At 43.4% G+C, this 26,681-nt stretch overlaps 1 protein-coding gene across 5 annotated transcripts in view; it reads right to left on the bottom strand.

Moving 5' to 3' along the window:
- PFDN1 (prefoldin subunit 1) overlaps positions 1-26,681 on the bottom strand; it is a 58,499-nt gene that overhangs the window by 7,196 nt on the left and 24,622 nt on the right. For 3 of the 5 annotated variants that reach the window (XM_034411670.3, XM_060691073.2, XM_060691072.2), the window contains exon 3: positions 14,442-14,526. In XM_034411670.3, the coding sequence (XP_034267561.1) occupies positions 14,442-14,526 (85 nt within the window). Of the gene's footprint in view, positions 1-12,047; positions 13,372-14,441; positions 14,527-26,681 lie in introns of those variants that run through there. The other 2 variants (XM_087891233.1, XM_087891232.1) reach the window with 1 other exon arrangement.

The raw sequence follows: 26,681 nt of genomic DNA, 5'->3' as shown, positions 1-26,681 counted from the left end.
TGACCAAAACTGGATGTAGTATTCTAGGTGTGGTCTTACTAAGGCTTTATAGAGTGTTATTAGTACCTCACTTGATCTTGATTGTATCCCTCTGTTAATGCAATTTAGGACTGTGTTGGCTTTTTTAGCTTCCACTGTACAGTGTTGGCTCATATTTAACTGGTTGTCCACTAAGACTCCGAGATCCCTCTCACAGTTACTGCTATTAAGCCTGGTTTCAATAAGTCTGTATGTGTACTTTGGGTTTTTCTTGCCTAAGTGTAACACTTTATGTTTCTCTACGTTGAACTTCATTTTGTTAGATAGGGCCCAGTGTTCAAGTCTGTCAAGATCCATCTGGATCTTGAGCCTATCTTCTAGGGCAGGGGTAGGCAAACTTGGCTCTTTTACACCCTGTGGACTTCAACTCCCAGAATTCCTAAGACAGCTTGGCTGACTCAGGAATTCTGGGAGCTGAAGTCCACAAGGTGTAAAAGAGCCAAGTTTGCCTACCCTGTTCTAGGGTGTTAGCTATTCCTGCCAGCTTAGTATCATCTGCAAATTTTTAAGCTCCCCTTCTATTTCCTCATCTATGTCATTTATGAAGATATTGAAGAGTACTGGCAGTGAAGAGTACTGGCCCTAAGATGGAACCTTGTGGTACCCCCCTGCTTACTTCCCTCCATGTAGACGTAGACCCATTAAGAACTACTCATTGAGTACGGTTTGTCAGCCAGCTATAAATCCATCTGGTGGTGATGTATCTATCCCACTTTTTTCTATCTTACCAAGAAGTAAGTTGTGGTCTATTTTGTCGAATGCCTTGCTGAAGTCTAAGTATATTATGTCCACAGAATTTTGCTGGTCTACTACTTTAGACACTATGTTGAAGAATGAAATAAGATTGGTTTGGCATGATCTTTCTCCCAATTTCTCCCAATCTTTACAAAATAGATAACACTAGTATGTATGGCTGGATATATGTAATATATATTTCCTGAGTGAAACCTTTTCTTCTATAAGATTGTTAAAATAATGATGTACTTGAATTGCCTCAACAAATCACACTGAAGACAGGTTACTTAACATATCTACACTAATCATGCTAATCTTTTTGATACATTCATTTTATATTTTGTTAGCCCACCAGTAGACAGATCAGGAGTCAACTGCACAGGAAGGAAAATCTACTTTTATTTCAGATTGGATTATAGCAAGGGTATCAAACCTGTTCACATCGTGAACGTATCGTGAACATCGGCCATATCATGACATATTGCAATGTTTTTTGCCTTTGCAGAGCTGGGGTGGTCATAGCCTGCGTGGGCCACCAGTCTAACAGGCCTGGATTATAGCAACAGAAAGTTGCAAATCTGATTATGCTGTACCTCTGCCTTTTTTTATATTCATGTAAATTAGAGAGGTGAGTATCTGAGCTTCTTCCATATATTTTCTGCTTGTTGTGGACTTAGAATATGTTCTTCCTCTTATCACTACAAGCAGAGTAAACCAGATTAAAAAGCAAGGTGTGAATCAAGCAGGAATTTATGATTCATATACCTGAAACTTGAGGCATGATTATCAATTATGATTCAGAGCTTTGTCAGCTTTAGCTGTTTAACTGCCTTATTCAGTCAGTTCAAGAACAGTGGGTGGGGCTAAGATAATAATCTGCTAAGATTTTTTTTTGTTTTGTGTAGTAGTTGATGAGAAAAAGGAAAGATTAGTTAGAATGAGCAATTATATACTATGGGTTCTGAGACCATTACAGTTGGAAAGCAAATTCCTACCATCGAGTAACCAGATATGTTAGAGTTCAACTGCTACAATCCCCAGTTAAAAAAGGAGAAAATTATGACCATCTGACTATCGCAGTGAGAGGGTGATTGGGACATTGATCCTGCAGAGGTGCTCAAAGGCCTGGGACTCCTCCCACTGTGGTGAGAGAACAGTGGAGGCCAACTGTTCTTTCCACATGGTTCTACCATCTCCTTTACCATCTTTTATAGAACTTTATTGGACCCCACCCGGATTCCAGTTCCATTTAGTCTTCTTATTGGATGTATTTGGCGGCTGAGCTAATTGCACTGCGAGATGCCCCCCTCTCGCAGACGTGGCCCTCCACATTATCGAGGGCCTACCTCAAGGACGGGTTTTGGGACCCAGAGAGGTAGCATGTTTCAAAGCGGGGATTGAGGGGTTTTTTAATTAGGGCTTTTAATAATTTTTTGAGAGGAACTGGGAGGGTGACCAAGGAGGATGGGGGGGGGGGAATCCACCAAGGTCGGGGCCGAGCCCAGCACGGGGTAACAGTTTGCAGGGTGCTGGACGAGGGATTGGGGAGGGGATGGCGGGCTACCTTAATGAGGGATGTACCATCAGCACGGTGGATGGGAGGGGCAAATATGGTGGGAGCAGGGGACCATATCATGTGTCGGGGGTGCGCACTCGCTACTTGAGAGCAATTGCGCGCCTCGGTCCCCAAGGCTCCTCTCGGATACTAGGTGGCACAGTTACTCAGGACCTGGGCATCCGGCTGATGCTGTGCAATGCCAGGTCCATGGTAAATAAGGCCCCCCTCATTTACGATCTTATTCAAGAGGGGGGAGCAGACCTGGCGGGTATTACGGAGACCTTGTTGGGCCCAGAGGGAGGGCTCCCTCTAGTTGAGATGTGCCCACCAGGCTTCAGAGCATTCCATCAGCCGAGGGCCCAGGGGAGGGGCAGGGGGGGTAGCGGTTATTTTATTTATTTATTTTAATATTTTTTATTGAATTATAAACAAAAATATGAAGACAATACAAAGACAAACGAAATCCCACCACCTACATACCCACACCACATTCTACATATATGTTTTAGTCATCAACAGAATATATATTATATTACTTTATAAATTAGTAAAGAAGTAGTAAATTCTTGGTTCAAGTGTTTTAAATTAAAGATAATCTTGCATCTTCCCTGTATTCGTCTCCTATTTTTAATTTTTCACCCTATTTTCTATCATCTACATTTGTACTGATTTTCCTTTCCAGCCATTGGTACCATCGGTGCCACACAAGATAGTATTCACTTTCTTCCTTATCCTGGAGTTCCAGCGTCAATCTATCCATTTCGGCACATTCTGTTATCTTTGAGATTATTTTATCTTTGGTTGGGAGTTGATCTAATTTCCAATTTTCAGCAAACAGTAATCGTGCTGCTGTCAGAATATGTATAATAAAATATTTTGTCTCTTTGGTGTATTGTGCTGTTATCATGCCAAATAAAAAGAATTCTGGAGTGTTTTCTACTTGTAGGTTTGTTATTTCCTCAATAGTTTCCTTTATGTCTTGCCAGTATTGTTGGGCCTTCGTACATTTCCACCAAGCATGGTAATATGTCCCCTTTTTTGTTTTACACTTCCAACAGAGTGAGGAGGCGTTCGGGTATATTTTGGCTAATCTGGCTGGTGCTAGGTGCCATCTGTAAAACATTTTGATAAGGTTCTCTTTATAGGATGTGGCTCTTGTCATTTTAATGTTTTGTTTCCACAATTTCTCCCAATTTGCCAATTGAATGTTGTGCCCTATGTCCCTAGCCCATCTTATCGTATTTTCTTTTACTGTTTCTTCTAATAATTTGTATCTAAGAAGATAGTTATATATTTTGGTTATCAGCTTTTGTTCTGCCCCTTGTAAAATCTTGTCCAATTCATTCAGATTATTCGAGATTCCATATTGTTTTTTGTCTGCTATGTGTCTTGAGTGTATTTGGGTATAGGGCCACCAATCGATATTTATGCCAGAATTTTGAAGTTGCTGTCTTGAGATGAGTTCGCCTTCCTGGTTTAATAGGTCTTGGTACCGCATCATCTTTCCTATTTCGAGAGTGTTTGGATATATCAATGCCTCCATTGGGGACCACCATTTTGGTACCCTGGTATAATGATATTTCTTAATTTCCTGCCAAATCTTAAATAGTGAAGCTTGAATTATATGACGTTGGAAATACATGTGTTGTTTGTCCAGTCCGTCCCATAAGAAAGCATGGCATCCTCGTATTAAATCAAAGCCTTCTAAGTATAGGGTTCTTTTGTTGTCCAGTTTCATCCATTCTTTAATCCAGGTCAGCCCTGATGCCTTATAGTAGAGTTCCCAATCTGGTATTGCTAGGCCTTCTTTGTCTCGTGAATCCTGTAAAGCTTTGATCTTAATTCTGGCCTTCTTTCCCTGCCATATATAATTCATTATTGTTTTGTTGAGGTTCTTGAAAAAAATCTCTTCCGGGGTGTATTGGTATTACTTGGTATAGGTATAATACTCTTGGTAATATGTTCATTTTTATTGAGGCAAATTCTGCCCATCAGTGACAGTTGTAATCTGTTCCAAATTTTCAAGTCTTTTTTGATTTGTTTTAATAATTTAGTATAATTGTCTTCTTTAATTGTAGTTGCTTTTGCTGTCAACCAAATACCTAAATATTTTCTTTTCTTTACTATTTGGATTCCTAGTTCTTCTTCTAATTTCAACCTCTGTATCTGCGTCATATTTTTCGTCAGTACTTTCGTTTTCTGTTTATTTATTTTGAGGCCCGCAACTTCCCTGTATTCCTCTATCATTGTCATCAGCCTGGGTCCAGATAGTGTTGGGTTTTCCAATATGAAAATCACGTCATCTGCGAAGGCAAGCAGTTTATACTCCTCTCCCCAGATCTTGAGACCTTTAATGTCTTCCTCCTTCCTGATTTCAGTTAGTAAGACTTCCAATGCTATTATAAATAATAGGGGTGACATGGGGCATCCTTGTCGTACTCCTTTCTGAATGTCAAAAGTTTGTGTCACCATTTATTGAGATTTTGGCTGTTTGGTAGTAGATTTTTTTTATCAGTTTGAGAAATTTCTCTCCACAGTTCATTGACTCAAGTTGTATTGTAAGAAAGGACCAATTTAAGTTATCAAAGGCCTTCTGGGCATCGAGAGATATTAGGGCTACTTCCTTGTCTATCTTCTGATCGTAATATTCCAAAATGTTTATAATCGTTCTCAAATTGTTTTTGATCTGTCTCCTAGGTATAAAACCGTTTTGGTATGAATGTATGTATTTATGAATTATTACTTTGAGTCTCTATGCCAGTATTGACATAAATAGTTTATAATCCACATTGAGTAATGAAATGGGTCTATAGTTTCTAACTTGGGTCGGGTCTGAGTCTTCTTTGTGTATTAACGTAATAATGGTTTCTGTCCATGATTTTGGAATTTCAGCTGTCGATAATGCTGCATTGAAAACTTGTAGCAATGTTTCATCTATTACTTGTTGGGAGTGTTTGTAAAATTCGGTAGGAATTCCATCTGATCCTGGGGTTTTATTATTCTTTTGTTTTTTGCGGGCTTCGATCAGTTCAAACATTGTTATGGGCCGGTTCAGAGTCTCTCTGTGTTCTTCTTTGAAGTGGGGGGTAGCGGTTATTATTAAAGAAGGTCTCGGTCCGAGGGAGACCACTGTGCCACAGATTGCCGGATGTGAGTCCCTCTTTGTGAGATGGGTCATGGGGTTCAGATGGGCTTGTTGCTTACGTACCTGGCTGCCTGTCTCGTGGCAACGGCCCTGCCTGAGCTACTCGATGTGATAGCCACGGTGGCAGTTGATACACCCAGGCTTATGGTCATGGGTGATTTCAACTTGCCATCCGTTGGTGAAACGTCGGAGATGGCTCGGGAGTTCATGGCTTCCATGACGGCCATGGACCTGACCCAGTTAGTTCAGGGCCCCACTCATAGGGGGGGACACACACTGGATTTGACTTTTGTCTCTGGCCAGTGGTTGAGTGCTCTTGTTATAGGGGATATAGACATGAAACCCTTGTCATGGTCAGATCACTCACTCCTTCGTCTGGACCTTCGAACCGCGACACCCCGCCACAGGGAGGCGGAGCCAATTAGATGGGTCCGCCCCAGGCGCCTGATGGATCCTGATAGGTTCCAGATGGAGCTTGGGCCATTTCCTGAGGATCTGGCACACGACTCGGCCGAAGACCTGGTGGCTGCCTGGGATCGGGCGGCTGGTGGGGCCTTGGATCGAGTCGTGCCTTTGCGGTCTCTGACCCGGTGCCGATCCCTTGCGGCTCCCTGGTTTACCGAGGAGTTGAGGGAGATGAAGCACCGGAAAAGACGCCTGGAGAGTGGTTGGAGGGCCAGTCTCGCTGAATCTGACCGAACACTGGTAAGGTCACATATTAAGACCTACCTACTGGCGATAAAGGCGGCAAAGTTTAATTACTTTTCCGCTCTTATTGCGTCATCAGAGAATCGTCCGGCCGCCCTGTTCAGGGTGACCCGCTCCCTGCTCCACCCGGGAGCGCGGGAGGACCCCCGGAAGGCAGGGCCAAGGATTTCGGACAATATCTGTATGACAAAATCGCTCAGATCCGGGGGGATTTGGACTCTGACTGGGTAGATCCGGGCAGGGTGGCAAGGAATAGCCTTGAGAATGTTATCTGGGAAGAGTTTGACTCTGTGACCCCTGATGACGTGGACAGGATTCTGGGGAGACTTAGTGTGGCCACATGTTTACTGGATCCGTGTCCCTCCTGGTTAGTACTGGCTTCCCGGGAGGTTACACGAGGCTGGCTCCAGGGAATTATTAACGCTTCGTTGAGTGAGGGTTACTTCCCCACGGCCTTGAAAGCCTCTTGGTGGTGAGGCCTCTCAAGAAGCCTTCCCTGGACCCGGCAGTGTTAGCCAACTATCATCCTGTCTCCAACCTTTGCTTCGTGGCGAAGGTTGTCGAGAGTGTGATCGTGCGACAGTTTCCGCAGTACCTGGAGGAAACGTCTTATCTAGATCCATTCCAGTCGGGTTTCAGGCCCAGGCACAGCACGGAAAAGGCACTGGTCGCGTTGGTCGATGATCTCTGGAGGGCTCGGGACAGGGATTATTCCTCTGTTCTGGCCCTGTTAGACCTCTCAGGGGCTTTTGATACCATCAACCATGGTATCATGCTGCACCGGTTGGAAGAGTTGGGGATGGGGGGCACCATGTTACGGTGGTTCTCCTCCTTTCTCTCAGACCGGTCGCAGTTCGTGTTGGCAGGGGGGAAGAGATCGACCTTGAGGCCTCTTATATGTGGAGTGCTTCAGGGGTCGGTCCTCTCGCCCCTTCTGTTCAACATTTATGTGAAGCCGCTGGGTGAGATCATCTGTGGCTTTGGGGTGAAGTACCATCAGTACGCTGATGACACCCAGCTGTACATCTCCACGCTAGGCCACCCCAACGATGCCCTTGAAGTGATGTCCCAGAGCCTGGAGGCTGTGCGGATCTGGATGGGGAGGAACAGGCTTAAGCTCAACCCTTCCAAGACTGAGTGGCTGTGGTTCCCGGCATCCCGATATAGTCAGTTGACTCCATCACTGACTATCGGGGGCGAGTCTTTGGTCCCCGCGGAGAGGGCATGCAATCTGGGGGGAGTCCTGGATACGCAGCTGTCCTTGGAGGAACATCTGACGGCTGTAGCCAGGGGACCTTCTGTCAGGTTCACCTGATTCGCCAGTTGCGGCCCTTTCTTGATTGGGATTCCCTGTGCACAGTCACTCATGCCCTCATCACCTCATGCCTGGACTACTGCAACGCTCTCTACATGGGGCTCCCCTTGAGGAGCACCCGGAGGCTCCAACTGGTCCAGAATGCGGCCGCACGGGTAATCACGGGAGCCGCCTGGCGCTCCCACATAACACCGCTCCTGCGTGAGCTGCACTGACTCCCAGTGGTCTTCCAGGCACGCTTCAAGGTGTTGGTTACCACCTTTAAAGCGCTCCATGGCATAGGACCTAGTTATCTTCGAGACCGCCTGCTGCTACCGATGACCTCCCACCAACCTGTGCGCTCCCACAGAGGGCCTCCTCGGGGTGCCATCAGCCAAACAATGCAGGCTGGTGACCCTCAGGGGGAGGGCCTTCTCTGTGGGGGCACCTACCCTCTGGAATCAGCTGCCCCCTGATATAAGAAGAATCCAAGACCTCGGTGCCTTCCGCCGTGCCCTTAAAACTTTCTTTTTTCAGCAAGCCGGGCTGGCTTAACATATTTTTTAACACATTTTAAATTTTTTAATTGGTTTGTTATCTTAAATTGGGGCCAAATTAATATATATCCTTTTAATTATTTTTTAATGTTTGTATTGTATGTTTTTATCTGGCTGTACACCGCCCTGAGTCCCTCGAGAGAAGGTGCAGTATATAAATTCAAAATAAAATAAAAAAAATAAAAAAAAATAAAAGTGTAATAATGCATAGATTTTAATTTCATTTATAATTGTAAATTAGTAAATAGGGAACAAGGATCTAAGCAGCACTACTGGCTTCACAGGCATCCCTTTATTGTGAACAGTTAGAAAACTAGATAATAGCAGCCACAAAATTAAAAGTTTTAGAATGAAATTCCCTTAGTACCAGTAATTGGAAAAGGGGAGAAAACAGCATTGGTGGCCTTTGTGGATGATCTCTGGCAAGAGTGGGATAGGGATGGTATATCCATCCTTGACCCCTTGGTGGCTTTTGACACCATTGACCACAATATCCTTTTGGGTTAACAGCAGAGTCTAGAGGTGAATGGTGTAATATTGTGCTGATTCAGCTTCCTTTCTACAAGGCCAGACCTTGCTGGTATTAATAGGGAGCGAGAGGTTCAGCTCACAGTTACTCCTCTGTGGGGTGCTGCAGGGCTTGGTATTCTCCCCGCTCCTTTAGCATCTACATGGAACTGCTGGATAAGATCATCTAACACCATAGCATGAGATTTTTTCAGTATGCAGATGATATTGAGCTTCAGATCTTCATCCCTGGTGATCCAAGTGATGCTGTGGCTGCCCTTTCACAGTGCCTGAAGGCTGGGGGGTCTGGATGGAGGACAACAGGCTTCAGCTGAATCCTGGTAAGACAGAATGGCTGTGGATTCAATGGGCCCCTGGATTTGGATGTTTATCATCTGTAGTCCACGACAGGACTAAGCCCTTATTTGGATTGCAAGATCCTGTGCACAGACCCTGGTCATCTCTCAGTTGGATTACGGCAAAGGACTCTACATGGAGTTACCCTTGAAGAGTATTTAAAAACTACAGATGATGCAGAATGCAGTGGGATATGCAGTTCTGGGTGCATAGGGTGGTATATATAACACTGCTTTTGCATGAGCTGCACTAGTTACACCAGTTTACTTCCAGGTCCAATTCAAAGTGTTTGTTATTACCTTTAAAACCCTATATGGCATGGGTCAAGGTATCTGAGGAGCTGTCTCAGCTCAATGAGACTAGTCTGCTACGAGCCCCAAGCCCCAAGTAATTCTGGCCAGGTGGGTCAAGGAGAAGAACCCTGACCCTGCATAACACGCTACAACCAGAAATGGTTTTGCTGGTTGGCTCAGAACCGCAGTAGAGGTGCTCACTGCTGGAAGTGGCTGATCCGGTAAGTAGAAGATTTCATGCCTGATGTAAGTTAAAAATTAGAACTTACTGAATGTACAGGAAACAAGACATGAAATATTGAAATAATCTATTAAAAACAAAAAAAGAATGCTGGCAAGAAAAAGCATTATACGGTCATGCAGCAGAAGCAGAAGCAGTCTTTCTTTCTCTCCCCCAAACTCTGCCTCTGTGGATTCCAAATCCCAGCCAGGGCAGCGGCTGCTCTAGGAGTGTGCTTCCCACTCTATGGTGACGGTCGCTGGAGGCCTCCCCTTCCCACCTGCTCCTCTCCTCTCCAATCGGCGCGAGACACCGGGTAGCTGCGCCAAGGGCAGCCACAACAGACACAGCTCGGCCGACCCAGCCATGGCTAATGCTCCTCATCTGTGGCTGAGCTTGGCCGTAGGGGACCGCCGGGTGTCCACAGGTGGTGGCAACAGCAACACCTGCAGCGTTCCAGCCATCGCCGCTGAGACTTGTGCCCAGCTGCGGGACACGCCAGGCCTGCCATTGTAGTCCTCTGCGACTGCCCACCAGACATGGAGGCCTCTTTGCTGCTGGTGGCCGCCCTGCCAAGGAAGCCCTGGGGCAGCGATGCTTGCGCTGGGGCCTGCTGTGGCAGGCACTCCATAGCGCGGGCTATGCAGACGCGGCGCTTGGGCATGGGGGCAAGAGTGGGCGGGCCATCACCATCGTGCAGGAGCAAGCTGCTCCTTTACGGTCAGTGCTGCAACTGGCGAAAGGGGCGCAGGAGTTCGCAGGGATGTGGCTCCCTTGGGAGGGTTGGGGGGGTGAGGGACCTGTGTGTGTGTGTGTGAGAGAGGGGAGGCTTATTTTCAAGGGAGGGCGTATATTTAGGCCCACCCCAAAAATCAGGCGTGGCCTTATTTTCAGGACATGTCCTTTTTTGGGGGGAAACACAGTAAAAATCAAAACTGAAAGAAACCAGCTACGGTGGTCTCACTGTGTGCCATTCCAAAAATTTCAGACAGCACTCAGAATATCTGCACGCTGACAAAATTTCAGTCTGTCAATTACAAAAGGCTATACGGCTTGGCACTGCAAATATACTTACATTCTGACATCCTAGATTCTTGGAAAGAACTCAGTGTATATGAAGGCTAACAGCAGATAAAAGATCTGGCAGCTGTGATTTCACATTGCTGCGTATAATAATTATCTTCACCCACTAGTTCTCAATAATACATGCTCTTATTTTACTTGAAATTATAGCCATAACAGAGAAAAGTTAATAACAAAGATATTATGTGGATATGTGACACTTTTTATTACTTCAAATCATTTAATAAAATATGGTACCTATCTTACGGTAAAGCATAAGCAGCAAATTTAAATCTAGAATAGTATACCGTATTTTCCGGCGTATAAGATGACTTTTTAACACATGAAAATCTTCTCAAAAGTCGGGGGTCGTCTTATACGCCGGGTGTAGTTCTCCTGTAACCAGGCAGACCAGCCCGAAAGGCTCTGACGAGCCTTAAATGGCTCTGGCGATCCCAGCTCTGGCGATCCCAGCTCTGACAATCCCAGCTGAGTTCCCTGCAACTCAGCTGGGATCGCCAGAAACCACGTAAAAGGAAAAAAGTTTTTTCCCTTTTACTCTGAGGATCCCAGCTCTGACGATCCCAGCTGAGTTCCCTGCAACTCAGCTGGGATCGCCAGAAACCACGTAAAAGGGAAAAAGTTTCCCCCCTCCAGCTTGCTTACCTCAGCTGCTAGTCGCAACGCTTGCCTTGCTTTGCTTGCCTGAATCTATTCAGGCAACAAGCAACTCCCTGCCTGCAATCAAGCAAGGAGTTAGTTGTGGACTTCAACTCCCAGAATTCCTCAGCCAGCAAACCAAACCTGGCTGAGGAATTCTGGGAGTTGAAGTCTACAAGTCTTAAAGTTGCCAAGGTTGGAGACCCCTGTTCTATTGGGTAAGTTTTTTTCCCCTTTGGGAGCTTTAAAAAAAATAGTCAATTGGGGTTTTTTTAGTTGTTCTTTTTTAGACCTAGCCATTTAAAGTTTAGGAAGTTTTAAATTTAGCTTTCATATAAAAATAAAATAAAATAAAACAATATTTGTGCAGCTTTCTGAGATTTAGTGTGTTTCTGTAGTGTTTCACTCCAACTACACAAACACACAAAATCTCACAAAGCTGTATGTGGAATTTTGTGTGTGTAAAGTGTGAAAGTTGGTTTTTTGGACTTTTTGTGGCTGTATGAGGTTCCTGCTTGTTACAGGGGCCATTTTGGGTCTAGCACAGCTGCTTTTACATTGTAGGTGAGCCAGTTGATGTTTTTTAATTTTTATTTGGTGTGCATTGGAAGAGGGGCAGTCTTATATGGCGAGTATAGCCCAAACCCTATATTTTAACAGGAAAAGTTGGGGGTCATCTTATACGCCCAGTCGTCTTATACGCCGGAAAATACGGTAATTAAATACTATTAATTATATCCATAGGCTGGAACTATCATGGCAAAAACAGTTTCAAAGCAACATAGAAAGAATGAGATCTTTCCTATTGTTTCATAGTACAAGAATTCTGGTTAAAGAGTAAAGTGCTCTTAGCTTTATCACTTCTGTACATAAGAAGCATAAATAATAATGAGACTCTCAAACATGAAAAGATTCAAAAAAACAGGAAAACCATTTATCAAAAATGCCAAAGGTTGAACCTCCTTCACATTGCAAAATCAATCCAGCAAGTTACAGCCATCTCATAGCAACCTCCTTCTGTTTGTTATTTTTAGCTACCTAGTCTGAGAACACCCAGCAACTAAACAAGCTCAGAATAGTACAGAACAGAGAAATTATCTCCCACTAACAATAAAAACACACAGCCCTAATCACTTCCTTTCATAAGGATGAATTGATATTTTCCTTGTCCTTAGAGCATCCCACATTGTTTTCCCTGAAATATGACATTTAAATACAAAATAAAATTAGATAACTTTCTTCAAACTATATTTTGCTTACTTGTCAATTATGTTTATTAAAATAAAAGATTTTAAAATATATTTTTCTAACAACTACTATTTTTCAGGCTGCTCAAAACAAACCTCTTTCCCTTTAGAATTATAGTCATGATGCTTATGTGTATGTTAAAAAAATCAAAGTTCATTGGCTGTTTTTCTAGTGATCAAGACTAAGAAGTGGATATACAAATGATAAATTTGCATAATGCAATGGTACAACTAATAGCATTTGGGACAGGGCTTGTTTCAGTAAGGAACAATTTAGCAAACAGAAGCCAAGTCGGTATTTCTGTATTCTCACAGGGACTTACCAAAGAGGCCCAGGAACAATTTCTGACTTTCACAATTCACTGTGAACTATACATGTCAGATTGACTTGCAAAATTTCCTATAGACTTCATCAAAATTACTTGTGTTTTGAGTCTGCTAAAAGAAAGGGCAGACAAATTTACTGTGCACCTCACAGAAGGAAATGATCCAAATTTCAAGCAAAATCTCAGAGCTGCTTTTGAATATTTGGCAGAAAAGCAACAGCAAATTAAGAGTTTTGCAAGCTGAAACAAGGTAATCAAAGTGTTCTTAATCCATATTAAGTTTTAATTATTTACCAAAGATGAATAGCATTATTTGGATTTGAGAGACCAAAGACTTGTTGATGAAATGAGAGATGAATTAAGAAGATAAGGTATCTCAAAGAATTTAGAAGAGCTATTCTACAACTGGCTCTTAACTGACTGGCATTTGGTATGTACGGGTTACGGGTTGGGGTAGGGATAGCAGCCATTAAGAAAACATGAACTTAGCAAAAAGAGGCAGGAGAAGATGAGGAGGAACCTCAAAATTGCTCTGCCTTAACTCTCTTCAATAAGAGAGAGGAACAGCAAACTAAGCTTTCAAGATTCTGTTACGCTACACTATAAAAATAGAGCTCCTATGGTTATGAGATGTCCATTTTCTGATCCTCACTCCTCAATGGGCTAAGGGAAAAGAAAAAGAAAAAACTGTTGTGGGAGCAGGTAAGTAAAATTACATATACTTTCTAAAGTATATGAGGCAGCATACAATAAATAAGATCTTGGGGGGGGGGAGGAGCTAGAAAACTCTCAAGAGCATTGAGCACTTTGTCTTTGATGAGAGGTTTCTTCTTATGTTTCCAGAATTAGCAATGTTAACATTTGCACTAAAATACCACAGAGGGAAAGTTCCTATACTAATCCAATCAAATTATTAACTTTTAGTTATGAAAAAGATGGATATTTACTTTACATCAACTATCTGAAAATTAACAAGTAACAATGTTAACAAAATTATCTTTGCTATATATTTTGGAGCTCTATAATTCAAAATTCTTTAATAAAGGCAATATGATAGAACATGTTAAGAACATTGAATCTTATGTTTTCCAAAACCATATAACATTGGTTTTAGATTAAACAGGCTAATTGGAGCAGTTTATATTATTATACTCATGTAACAAAGTTACTAACACATGTGTTAATTTTTTGATGAATAAATTACTGAAGAGCTAATTTTCATAATTCTTTTGTTCAACTACATCACCTTTATCTTTACATACTGTTTGAATGAAGATAAAGTATTAGTAAGTCCACAGATGTATTTTAAAAAATGCATGGGGTGCACTTGTTTTTCACATAACTCACACATGTAAATTGTTTTACATTACCAGCATAACAAGAGCTTTTTCTAAACTTTCTCTGAGGATCCCACACACATAGTATTTTCTTTTGATTAATCTTATCATATGAACGATACTTAACGCTCTTTGAGATTATTAATCGCTTATATTTTATTTCTATAGAGTATTCATTTTATTCCAAAATTCATTCAAATAACTATTATCACCTTCCAGCAATAGGCAATCTGTAAGTAGATAATATACTATAGATGACTATAAAAAATACTGGTAACTGAAACTTCCATCCTGCAAAGGCACTTCATACAGATTAACCATATAGAATAAAGAATGCAAAATACATATATTTATACATATTCATGCATACAATCACTTTAGATATTCCAAACGTACCTCCAGTTCCTTAATTTTTTCTTCTGCTATTTTTTGTTTTTCTAAGAGCTGATTGTGAATTACTTCTTTGGGATGAAGGATAAACCTACAAAAGTATGAAGGGAGAAGAAAACAAAACAATCCATTTTATTCAACATTTACAGATACAGATAAATGACCAAAAAAAAGTTCAGGGTTGTTTTTGTATATTTTGTCTTCCTTTGAAAGAATATGTAATACTGTCTATGTAGCAGGAAATAATTAAAGATGACATGGATATAAGAACTGTTTATTTTAAAAAATTGCAAGTCAAAGGAAAAGAAAAGAAATTTCATTCAGGGCAAACTTAAAAAAAACGGAAAACATGAAAAACTATAAACAATGAAAAATAAAAAACAACAAATTTAGTAAAAAAAAAAACAATATTGGATATAGAAAAAATAATGACCAAAGCTTTATAAAGGAAACAGAAAAGGGAAGTTTTTTGAAACAGAAAAGGGAAGTTTCGGAACTCCACCTGAAACCAATGTGACCCATTTTTCTTATTAAAGTATGAAAAATTTCAGAAATTTAAAAATACATCTGCAGCAAATTCCAGATCAATGAACTTTTCTGTTGCTTCCTGACAAAAAAACAAGCATTTAGTCCAGAGTCCAGAAACAAATGAAAAAAAAATACTAAAAGATGCCTTTTTATCTTACAGCAAATGAGCCCCATTAAATATGTTATGTTTTTAACTACACTGTATGCACAATTATTAGGCAAGTGACTATTTTGACCATATCATCATTTTTATGCAATTTTCCACCTCCAAACTGTATAACCTTGAATGCTTATTGAGTATAAACGTATCAGGTGATGTGTATTTGTGTAATGAGGGAAGGTGTGGCATAAGTTCATCAACATCCTATATCAAGGTGTGCATAATTATTAGGCAGCTTCTTTACCTCAGGCAAAATGGGCCAAAAAGAGATTTAACTCACTCTGAAAAGTCAAAAATTGTTAAGTCTTTCAGAGGGATTCAGCACTCTTGAAATTGCTAAGATATTGGGGCATAATTACAGAACCATCATGTTTTGTTGCAAATAGGGTTGCAAGAAACATGTTGAGAAAAAAAGACACACATTAACTGCCAAAGATTTGAGAAGAATCAAACGTGAAGCTACCGGGAACCTATTATCCTCCAGTGCTGTCATATTCCAGAACTGCAACCTTCCTGGAGTGCCCAGAAGTACAAGATGTTCAGTGCCCAGAGACAAGGCCAAGGTAAGGAGAGACAAGGCCAAGGCAAAGAGCCTTGGTAGTACAGGGGTTTAAGGCACCCTGTTATTAAGCTTATTAAGACCAGCTGCCTGCAATTACTGCAGGGTTCGAATCTCGCCAAGGCTCAAGGTTGACTCAGCCTTCCATCCTTTCTAAGGTAGGTGAAATGAGGACCCAGTTTGTGGGGGCAATAAGCTGACTTTGTATAAATATACAAAAGGATGAAGGCTATTGCTGAGCACATTGTAAGCCGCCCTGAGTCTTCAGAGAAGGGCGGCATATAAATCAAATTAAAAAAAAAAAAGAGGATGAAACCTAACCACCACTGAACAAGACACATAAGTTGAAACGGCAAGACTGGGCCAAGAAATATCTGAAGACAGATTTGTCAAAGGTTTTATGGATTGATGAGATGAGAGTGACTCTTGACAGACCAGATGGATGGCCCCATGGCTGGATCAGTAACGGGCGCAGAGCTCCACTTTGACTCAGATGCCAGCAAGGTAGAGGTGAGGTACTGGTATGGGCTATTATTAAAGATGAGCTAGTTGGACCTTTTTTGGGTTGAAGATGGACTCAAAAACAACCCCCAAACCTATTGCCAGTTTTTAGAAGACACTTTCTTCAAGCAGTGATACAGGAAAAAGTCTGCATCTTTCAGAAGACTATGATTTTTATGCAGGACAATGCTCCATCACATGCACTGAAGTACTCCAGTGCATGGATAGCCAGTAAAGGCCTTAAAGATGAAAGAATAATGACATGGTTCTTGCCTTCAGAAGTTGTGGGTGCTTCATCACTGGAAGTTTTTAAGAAGAGACTGGACAGTTACTTGTGTGAAATGGTATAGGATCTCTTGCTTCAGCAGGGGGCTGGACTAGAGACCTTCCAGCTTTATTCTGATTCTCTTCTCACCTGACCTAAACCCTATTGAGAACATGTGGGCCCTTCTTAAATGGGAGATTTACGGTGAAGGAAAACAGTACACTTCTCTGAACAGTGTCCGGAAAGCTGTGTTGCTGCTGCACAAAAAGTTGATCTTCAACAGATCAAGAAACTGTCAGACTCCATGAATGGAAGACTTTTAACCATTAATTGAAAAGAAAGATGACTATATTGGTCAATGATTTGTTTTCTGAAATGTCAGAAATGTTTATTTCTACATTTTGAGTTGTTTTATTATTCTCACTTTAACAGATGCAAATAAAGGAGATGGGAAAATTTTCATTTTTCATTTAGTTGCATAATAATTCTGCACACTAATAGTTGCCCAATAATTGTGCGCACGTATTCTCCTAAAAGCCAAAACCTCACTTTTACTTTTTTAAATATTCAGGTTTGAGATGTATTAACATTTTGGATTGATTGAGAACACTGTAGTTATTCAATAATAAAATTAATTCACAAAAATACAACTTGCCTAATAATTGTGCACATAGTGTATATGTGGAGACAGATCTGGAAAAGATCATTACCTTTACATTCATTGTCCATATCAAAATCTAAGCAAAATCTAGAATACTAATCTCTTTTATGGTCTGCTCAGTTTTAACAAGAATGTTTCAAAATGATACTATATTTCTATGAAGTAGACCCTGGATAATTTCATATTGAATATCTTCAATTTGGAGATATTCAGATCTGCTTCAAATCTGTAGCACATTTATCACAATTTTTTAAATGATTTTTTTTCATGTGTGCATTTATAACTAAGGCTTTTAATGTGGGTGGTTTCTGATCCAGGATGTATTTTTCTACACCCTTTAAGGCAACCATTCTGGAAAGCCCTCTGCAGCCAGATCGATCCAGAGCTCTGTTATCGGCTGCAGAGGGCTTTCTGGAAGGGCCTCTGACAGCAAAACAAAGGTTGTGGGCGACATGCGCGAGTGGCAGCAAGTGGCTGCAGAAGACGGCTGGCAAGGCAAAGCAGTTATTGGGATGTGTGAGGCCTGGTAAGTAGGGCAGCTCCACCCCCTGATCCCCTCACCCCACCCCCTGCACCCAAGAATGGGTGGGATCTCTTTTTTAAAATAAAGTTTATTTCCATTTTTAAAAACCAATATTTTACATATATACATACAAAGTTATTGCAACGAATGTACACAAATATACATCTATACAAACACTACTGAAATCCATTTCATTTCCCTCTCTTTTCTTTCACCCAAATATACCATAAATTCCAACACTCATAATAATCAAGAGTCTTTCTGGTTCCTAAGTAATTTCGTTAACCGATCTGCCTTTGCACATTCTGAAATTTTCCAAATCAATTTATTCTCTGTAGGTATTAATTCACTTTTCCACTCTTGCAAGTATAATATCCTAACTGCAGTAGTAATGTGGAGGATCAAGTACCATTTTTTCTTAGTTATTTTGTCTGGTTTCATTCCCAATAAAAAAACTTCTGGTTTCAGCTCTATATTATAGCCTGTAATTTCCACTATCCGGTTCCAATATTTGCCTGCTTTGGGGCAGGTCCACCATTGGTGGTAATATGTCCCATTACTATTCCCACACTTCCAACATGCTGGGGAGGCTCCCGGAAACATTCTTGCGATTCTTGCCGGGGGAAATATAGACCATATATATTGCCGGGGGAATATAGACCATATATAAAATGGTAACCATTTTATAGATATTTTCGTTGTAGGGGGTTGCCACAGTAAGTTTCATATTCCTGTTCCATATCACATCCCATTTGTCCAGATTTGGAGAAAATCTGAGATTCCTTCCCCAGGTAATCATGGTATCCTTAATCACCTCCTCACCTATCCATCATACCAAGAATTGGTAGCACCTTGAAAGTAATTTCTTTTCGGTTCCCAGTAAGATTTTATCTAGCTCCTGTAGTGATCTATAGATTCCCTCCTTTCCTTTGTCCCTTCTGACCCTCGACTGTATTTGGGCATAAGCTCACCAATCTACCTTCTTGCCCTGGTTCGTGAGCTCCTCACGGTCTTCAGCTCCCCTTGGGGATCAAGCAAGTCTTGATAGGTCAATAATGTTTCCTTATTATATAATGCCGAGTATGTTATTGCCTCTAGTGGGGCAAACCAAATTGGGATCATTGAATAATACCTGTTCCTAACCTTCCCAAGATTCTAATAAAATTCTCCGAAGATAGTGTCTCTTAAAATGTCCACATTTCTTGTCCTTCTCTCTCCATAGAAAATGGTGCCAACCTTGACACAAATCATAACCCTCCAGTGTAAGAATCCTCTTCCTATTTAAAAGCATCCAATCTCTAATCCAAGTTAAATTAGCCGCTTAGTAGTAAAACTCCCATTTTGGTAAACCAAATCCCCCCCCCACCTGGTGCCTCTTGAAACATTTTAAGTTTTATCTGGGGCTTCTTCTTCTGCCAAACAAATTTCCTCACATAACTATCTAACAATTTAAAGAAGCCACTATCTAATCTCGCGGGGGCAGTTTGAAATAAATAATTCCATTTCAGGAGCACATGGGTTTTAATTGTGGCTATCCTACCAAGTAAGGAGAGTTGCAGGTGTTCCCACTTCTCTAGATCTATCTTTGTTTGGGCTAACTACTTTGTATAATTATCTACCATAATAGATGTATTTCTGGAGGACATCCAAACACCCAAATATTTTATTTTTTTCGTCACTTGAAGACCCAATTCTCTCTCCAATTCATTCCAACGATTCCATGTCATATTCTTTGTTATAATCTTCGTCTTCTCTTTATTAATTCGGAAACTTGCAACTCTACCGTAATTCTCAATCTCTTGGGAGTAAAACTAGAATCTAAGGGGTCCTCTACGATAAAAACCAAATCATCCGCAAAAGCCTGACTTTTATATTCTTCAGATCTCACTTTCAGCCCCTTTATTCCCTGATTTCTCCTAATTTCCCATAAAAGAGGTTCTAGTGTAAATATAAATAGAAGTGGGGACAGTGGGCATCCTTGTCTTGTACCTTTTCCAATTTCAATCTTGCCCGTTTCTTCCCCATTAATTAAAGCTCTAGTTAATTGAGTTGAATAAATTGATCTTATCACCCGTATGTAGTTGTCTCCAAATTCCATCCTGTCTAACAAGGCAAACATAAATCTCCAGCTGACCCTATCGAAGGCCTTCTGAGCATCAATAAAAATAAATGCTACTTCCTTATGCCGAAAAATCTCATAATACTACATTGCATCTATTATCATCCTCACATTGTCTCTTATTTGCCTTTGCGGCAATAACCCATTCTGGTCTCTATGTATATATTGGTTTAAGAAATTTTTCATTCTCCCCGCTAAGATTGAAGTGAAGATCTTATAATCAGTATTCAGGAGGGATATAGGCCTGTAATTGTGAATCAGCGATAAATCTGTTTCTGCCTTGGGAATCAGGGAAATATAGGCTTCAGTCCAGGAATTTGGGATCTTACCCTCCAAAATAATTCCATTAAAAACTTCAGTCATATATTGTCCCACTGTCTCAGAAATTTCCTTATAAAATTCCATAAGTATCCCATCTGTCCCCAGAGTTTTCCCTAATTTGTGTTTCCCAATTGCCTCTTCCACCTCCTTCTCTGCAATTTCCCTATTAAATATTTGTCTTACTTCTTCTGGCACGTTTGGAAGGTCCAACCTCTCTATATATTTATCCATCTCTTCATCTGATCCTTCCTCTCCCTTGTATAAATCCATGAAGAACTTCTGTACAATTCCCTTCATACCTTCCCCATCTGTTACCCATCTTCCATTCACATCCTTCAAACCATCTACTTTACTTCTTTCCCTTAACTTTTTAATTCTATAGGTTAGCCATCTTCCCCGCTTATTAGTATTTTCGAAATAGCCTTGTTTAACCCATCTAATTTTTTCAGCTATTTCCTCTTGGTCTATTAAATTTATTTTATGGCGGATTAAATTTTTTCCTCTATTAATGCCTGATCCATTGGTTTATTCCGCAATCCCTTTTCCACCTGTCCTAAACCATCTATTAAATTTGATCGTTCCTTTCTTTCCAGCCTCCACTTCTTTATTGTGTATTTTATTACCAATCCCCTAATTAACGCCTTATAAGAATCCCAGTTATTTTGCAAGCTCGTATCTTCTTTCTTATTCTCTATAAAGAAATATTCTGTTTCTCTCTTAATCCCGGTCAAAACTTCCTCATCCTTCAGCACTCTCACATCCATCTTCCATCTTTTCCTTTTCCTTTTCTGTTGGCCCCTTCATGTTACAAGCAGAGGACTATGATCAGCCCAATCATTAACCCCAATCTCTATCTCGGAAACATACTCCCCTAACTGCAGTGTCATCCAGGCCATATCGATCCGCGACCATGACTTATGCCTGGGGGAGTAGAATGTATATTGTCTTGTCTCTGGCTGTCGCTCTCTCCATATATTCTGAAGACCTACTTCTTCTCTCATCATAATTCCTTCATTTGGCAACCCCCTCCTATATGTTTTCTTCTCTCCCCCCGACATTTTAATACCCGGTAAATAATACAGGTTGTTATCTAATATGACATTAAAGTCCCTGATCAGGCAGGCATGGTCATAGTTTAATTAAATCAGTTTTTTATGTATACCTTCGTAGAAAGACTTCTGGTTCCCATTCGGAGCATAAATAGTAACCAATAAACATTTCAATTGCCTTATTTCTAATTCTATTAACAATAGTCTTCCCTCTTCATCTTTAAAAATTTCCTTAGACTTTAAATGGTCCTTCACATATATCACCACCCCCCATTTCCTCTTATCTGCCAATGAGAGGTACATCTTCCCAAGTCTTGAACACAGCAAAAGTTTCTCATGCGTTTTTTTTATATGAGTTTCTTGAAGACAAGTAATATCATAATTAAGTTTCGCTATGTTATTTAGTATTTTCCTTCTTTTCGAGGGAATATTTAAACCATTAACATTCAATGAAATGAGTTGCACCTCTTTCCCCATCCCACCTTTCTTCCCCTCCTCCTATTAGTCCTATTTTCCTAATACCTTTTTCTTGGTTTGCTGGGTTTCTCTTGGTAGGACTATCTCTCTGCCTCCCCCTCCTTTTTCCTCCATTTTCCCCTCCTTCTTCCTTTCCTCTTGATTTCCCACACTATTTTCTTCCCGTAACTCCTCTGAACTTCTACTTTCCTCCTCCCTTTCTAATTCCAGCTCCAGTTGCATAGATTTAAAATTATGTTCATAAAATTCCTGGGCATCCCGGCGGTTTTCTATTTTCGCTTTCCTATCATTTCATGTGAACATGAGGTTTGAGCATGTGCAAGATGGCGGCTGTGCCGCAAAGTGCTGCAATCTGATGGGGATGGTTTTGGGGCTCTAGGGGATACCACAGGGGCGCTTGGTCACCAGCGACCCCTGGCTTGGTCGGATGAGCTCGGGGCGAGGGTTTTGAGACCTTCCTCGCCCCTGGGTGTACCCGGAGTCGGCAATGGAGAGCTGTAGCCGCGCCGCTCCGATGCGACTGAGGCAGGAGAATGGCGGAATGGTGGCTTGTCGGCAGCGGTGAAGGCGGCAGTGTAGCGGTGAATGGAAGGCAGCCAGTTTGAAATCCACCCGCCCCACTCGGTAATCTTCTCAGCAGTGCTTTGGAGCCGGGGATGGCAGCGCTGGTATCAGTGGGGGTGGCAAAGTCAGCCGTAATATTTAATGGGGCCGTGGCACACCCCATTGAAGTACTGGACGCTGTTGCCAAACACCATCACCGGCAAAAAAGGGCTTGCTGGGGCGAAGCTGAGAGGGGTACAAGCGGCTTGTCTCGGGACTGGAGACGCGAGACCTCTTCACGGAAGACCTCTGGCGGCTGCAGAAGACCTGGAGGCCTCCTATGGCATTTAAAGGAGGCTGGGTCTGGAAACTGTATGTTACCCAGGAAGAACTGAGGAGGATAGGGTTGATGGGCGACAGAGGGGTTTTCCCCTGGTGCGCTGATACCAACCCCCTCCCCTCCTCCCGGGTATTATGTATGCTATGAAATGGGCTTACTATCTGCCCTTGACTAAAAGGGTTCTCCCCTCCCCCCCTCTTCCTCTTTCCTCCACTCCCCTTTTTATCGGGACTATTACTCGGATATGATCTTCGAGTATAAGACTACGCCAATGGACTATTCCATCTCTGTCCCCGGATTGACTGACGGACTGATAAGACTTCTCTCTCGACAATGGGTCAGCCAATGAAGCAACTGCTGTGGGGGTCTTTGTTACATCACGATTTCGCCACCGGGAGGAGTACTTTCCGATCTATGGTTGCTTGAGAGCCCCCCGCCGTGAGAGGGCGGGTTGGATGTCGTCCCCATTGGATTTAATCGTTAGAACCCCTCCTACTGTCATGAGAGGACAGTGGAGGTCCCAGTGGTGCCTCACTGAAAAATGGTTGCATGCTATATCTTTCTGAAACTATCATATGGACCCCTGATTATGCTCCTTGCCTCCATTGCTGTACCCGGAGATGTATACGACACTGGATCTTCTTGCGCTGCGAGATTCCCCCCTCTTGCAGATGTGGCCCTCCTCACTATCAAGGGCCTACCTCAAGGACGGGTTTTGGGACCCAGAGAGGTGGCATGTGAAAACTAGGGGGTCGAGGGGTTTTTTATACAAATTTTTAGTTAAACTTTTAAGGGGTTCCGGGGGGGAGGGCCGGATTAGTATTCGGGCTGTGGGTATGGGGGATAATTCACTGAGGGGAGGGTCTGGCTGTGAAGCGTGGCGTGGGGGGTGGGGGACCTGGGGTCGAGGGGGGGGTTAGAGCTTATCCGGATAGTATTTCGAACATCAATACTGTGGCTGGGAGGGGCAGATACGGCAGAAGCAGGGGGCCATATCATGTTAGGGGAGCACGGGCTCACTGTCTACGAGCGGTGGCACGCTCCGGCCCCCAAGGCTCCACTCGTTCCCCAGGTTGCACAGACCCTCAGGGTCCGGGCCTTCAGCTGATGTTGTGCAATAGCAGGTCTGTAGTAAATAAAGCCCCCCTCATTTGTGATCTTGTTCAGGAGGGGGGGAGCGGACCTGGCAGGTATTACGGAGACCTGGTTGGGCCAGGAGGGGGGGTTCCCCTCGTTGAAATGTGCCCACCAGGTTTCCATGCATTTCATCAGCCGAGGGCTCAGGGGAGGGGAGGGGGGTAGCGGTTATTATTAAAGGTCTTAGACCGAGGGAGGCCACTGTTCCTCAGACGGCTGGCTGTGAGTCCCTCCTTGTGAAATGGGGTCATGGGGTACAGATGGGTTTGCTGATCACGTACCTGGCTCCCTGCCCCGTGGCAGCAGCCCTGCCTGAGCTACTCAACGTCATCGCTGCGGTGGCAGTTGACACCCCTAGACTTATGGTCATGGGGGATTTCAACCTGCCGTCCATGGGTGAGACGTCTGAGGTGGCTCGGAGTTCATGGCTTCCATGACAGCTATAACCTGACCCAGTTAATTCATGGCCCTACCCACAGGGGGGGAAACACGCTGGACCTATTTTTTGTCTCTGGACAGTGGTTGAGTGATCTTGATATAGGGGATATAGTCACAGAGTCCTTGTCATGGTCGGATCACTCCCTCCTTCACCTTGACCTTCGAACCACTGCACCCCGCTGCAGGGAGGCGGAGCCGGTAAGATGGTTCCGCCCCAGGCGCCTGATGGAGTCTGACAGGTTCCAGATGGAGCTTGGGCCATTCCCTGAGGCTCTGGCACATGCCTCGACTGGAGACCTAATAGCTGCCTAGAATAGGGCAGCCGCTGGAGCTCTGGATCGGGTCGTGCCTTTGCAGCCTGTGACCCGGCGCCGATCTCATCTGGCTCCTTGGATTACTGAGGAGCTAAGGGAGATGAAGCTCCAGAAAAGACACCTAGAGAGCAGTTGGAGGGCCAGCCTTTCTGAATCCGACCGGACACTGGTAAGATCTCATTTTAAGAATTACCTAGTGGCGATAAAAGCAGCAAAATGTAATTATATTGCTGCTCTTATTGCGTCATCAGATAACCGCCCAGCCGCCCTGTTTAGGGTGACCCGCTCCCTGCTCCACCAGGGGGCGCAGGAGGACCCCTTGGAGGGTAGAGCTGAGGACTTTGTACAGTATCTGTATGACAAAATCACTCAGATTCGGGAAGACCTGGACTCCGACTGGGTAGTTCCAGGGGGGTTGACTGAGGCAGCTCTTGAGAATGTTATCTGGGATGAGTTTGATCCTGTGACCCCTGAGGACGTGGACAGGATTCTGGGCAGACTGAACGTGACCACGTTTGTTGGACCCGTGTCCCTTCCTGGTTAGTGCTGGCTTCCCGGGAGGTGACGCGAGGCTGGCTCCAGGGGATTATAAATGCTTCGTTGGGTGAGGGTGACTTCCCCGCCGCCTTGAAAGAGGCAGTGGTGAGGCCTCTCCTCAAGAAGCCTTCCCGGGACCCGGCAGTGTTGGCAAATTATCGTCCAGTCTCCAACCTTCGCTTTATGGCGAAGGTTGTTGAGTGTGTGGTTGCGCGACAGCTCCCCCAGTACCTGGATGAAACGACGTATCTGGATCCGTTCCAGTCGGGCTTCAGGCCTGGGTACAGCATGAAAACAGCTGGTTGAGTTGGTTGATGATTTCTGGAGGGCTCGGGACAGGGGTGCTCCTCTGTCCTGGTCCTATTAGATCTCTCAGCGGCTTTTGATACCATCGTCCATGGTATCATGCTGAACCGGTTGGAAGAGTTAGGGGTGGGGGGCACTGTGTTGCAGTGGTTCTCCTCCTTTCTCTCTGACTGGTTGCAGTCTGTGTTGGCAGGGGGGCAGAGGTCGACCCCGAGGCCCCTCATATGTGGGGTGCCATAAGGGTCGGTCCTCTCGCCCGACCCTTGTAGGGTTATTACTTTGTTCATCTGTATGGTTTTTGAAAATGCAGTTAAACATAATTGCAAACTTCAGCAGTTCTCATCTTTGAGCAGTGAAACTAGCATGTACAAGAACACAGGATGAAACAAAGTATAATCTGTAACATTTGCTGCTTGTATTATTCATGCATACGTGCATATTCTCACAAAAACCAATGATGTAATTACTAACCAATTATTGTGCCTTGGAGATTTGTTAACCAATAATAAAGTAACACGCATAGTAGGTGAGAACTGAGAAACTAGAAACTATATAAACTATGTCTGATGCTCAATAAAGTTGCTGTTGATTCTGCTATCCATGGATGTTTTCCTTTCAGTCATCTCACTCATCTTCAGTCTCCGGGAAACAAATGCAACACCTTTTGTTCAACATTTATGTAAAGCCGCTGGGCGAGATCATCCGTGGTTTTGGGGTGAAGTACCATCAGTACGCTGACAACACTCAGCTGTACATCTCCACCCCGGATCACCCCAACGATGCCCTTGAAGTGATGTCCCAGTGCCTGGAGGCCGTGCGGATCTGGATGGGGAAAAACAGGCTCAGCTCAACCCATCCAAGACCGAGTGGCTGTGGTTTCTGACGTCCCGATATAGTCAGTTGGCACCATCACTGACTATAGGGGGTGAATCGTTGGCCCCCACAGAGAGGGCTCGCAACTTGGGCGTCCTCCTGGATTCATGGCTGTCTTTAGAAGAGCATTTGACCGCTGTGACCGGGAGGATTTTTCATCAGGTTCGCCTGATTCGCCAGTTGCGTCCCTTTCTGGATCGGGACTCCTTACTCACGGTCACTCATGCCCTCGTCACTTCCTGCCTGGACTATTGCAATGCTCTCTACATGGGGCTCCCCTTGAGGAGCACCCTGAGGCTCCAACTGGCGCAGAGTCCGGCTGCGCGGGTGGTTATGGGAGCGACATGGCGTTTCCATGTAACACCTCTCCTGCGCGAGCTGCACTGGCTCCTGGTGGTCTTCCGGGTGCGCTTCAAGGTTTTTGTTACCACCTTTAGAGCGCTCCATGGTTTAGGAGCTGGTAACCTACAGGACCACCTGCTGCTACAAATAGCCTCCCACCGGCCGGTACGCTCTCATAGAGAGGGGCTCCTCTGGGTGCCGTCGGCCAAACAATGTCGACTGGCGGCCCCCAGGGGGAGAGCCTTCTCTGTGG

The sequence above is a fragment of the Pantherophis guttatus genome, chromosome 3, assembly GCF_059756535.1.
Source record: "Pantherophis guttatus breed Tessera chromosome 3, ASM5975653v1, whole genome shotgun sequence".
Classification (NCBI taxonomy): Eukaryota; Metazoa; Chordata; class Lepidosauria; order Squamata; family Colubridae; genus Pantherophis; species Pantherophis guttatus.
This window is presented reverse-complemented; position numbering and strand designations above follow the sequence as displayed.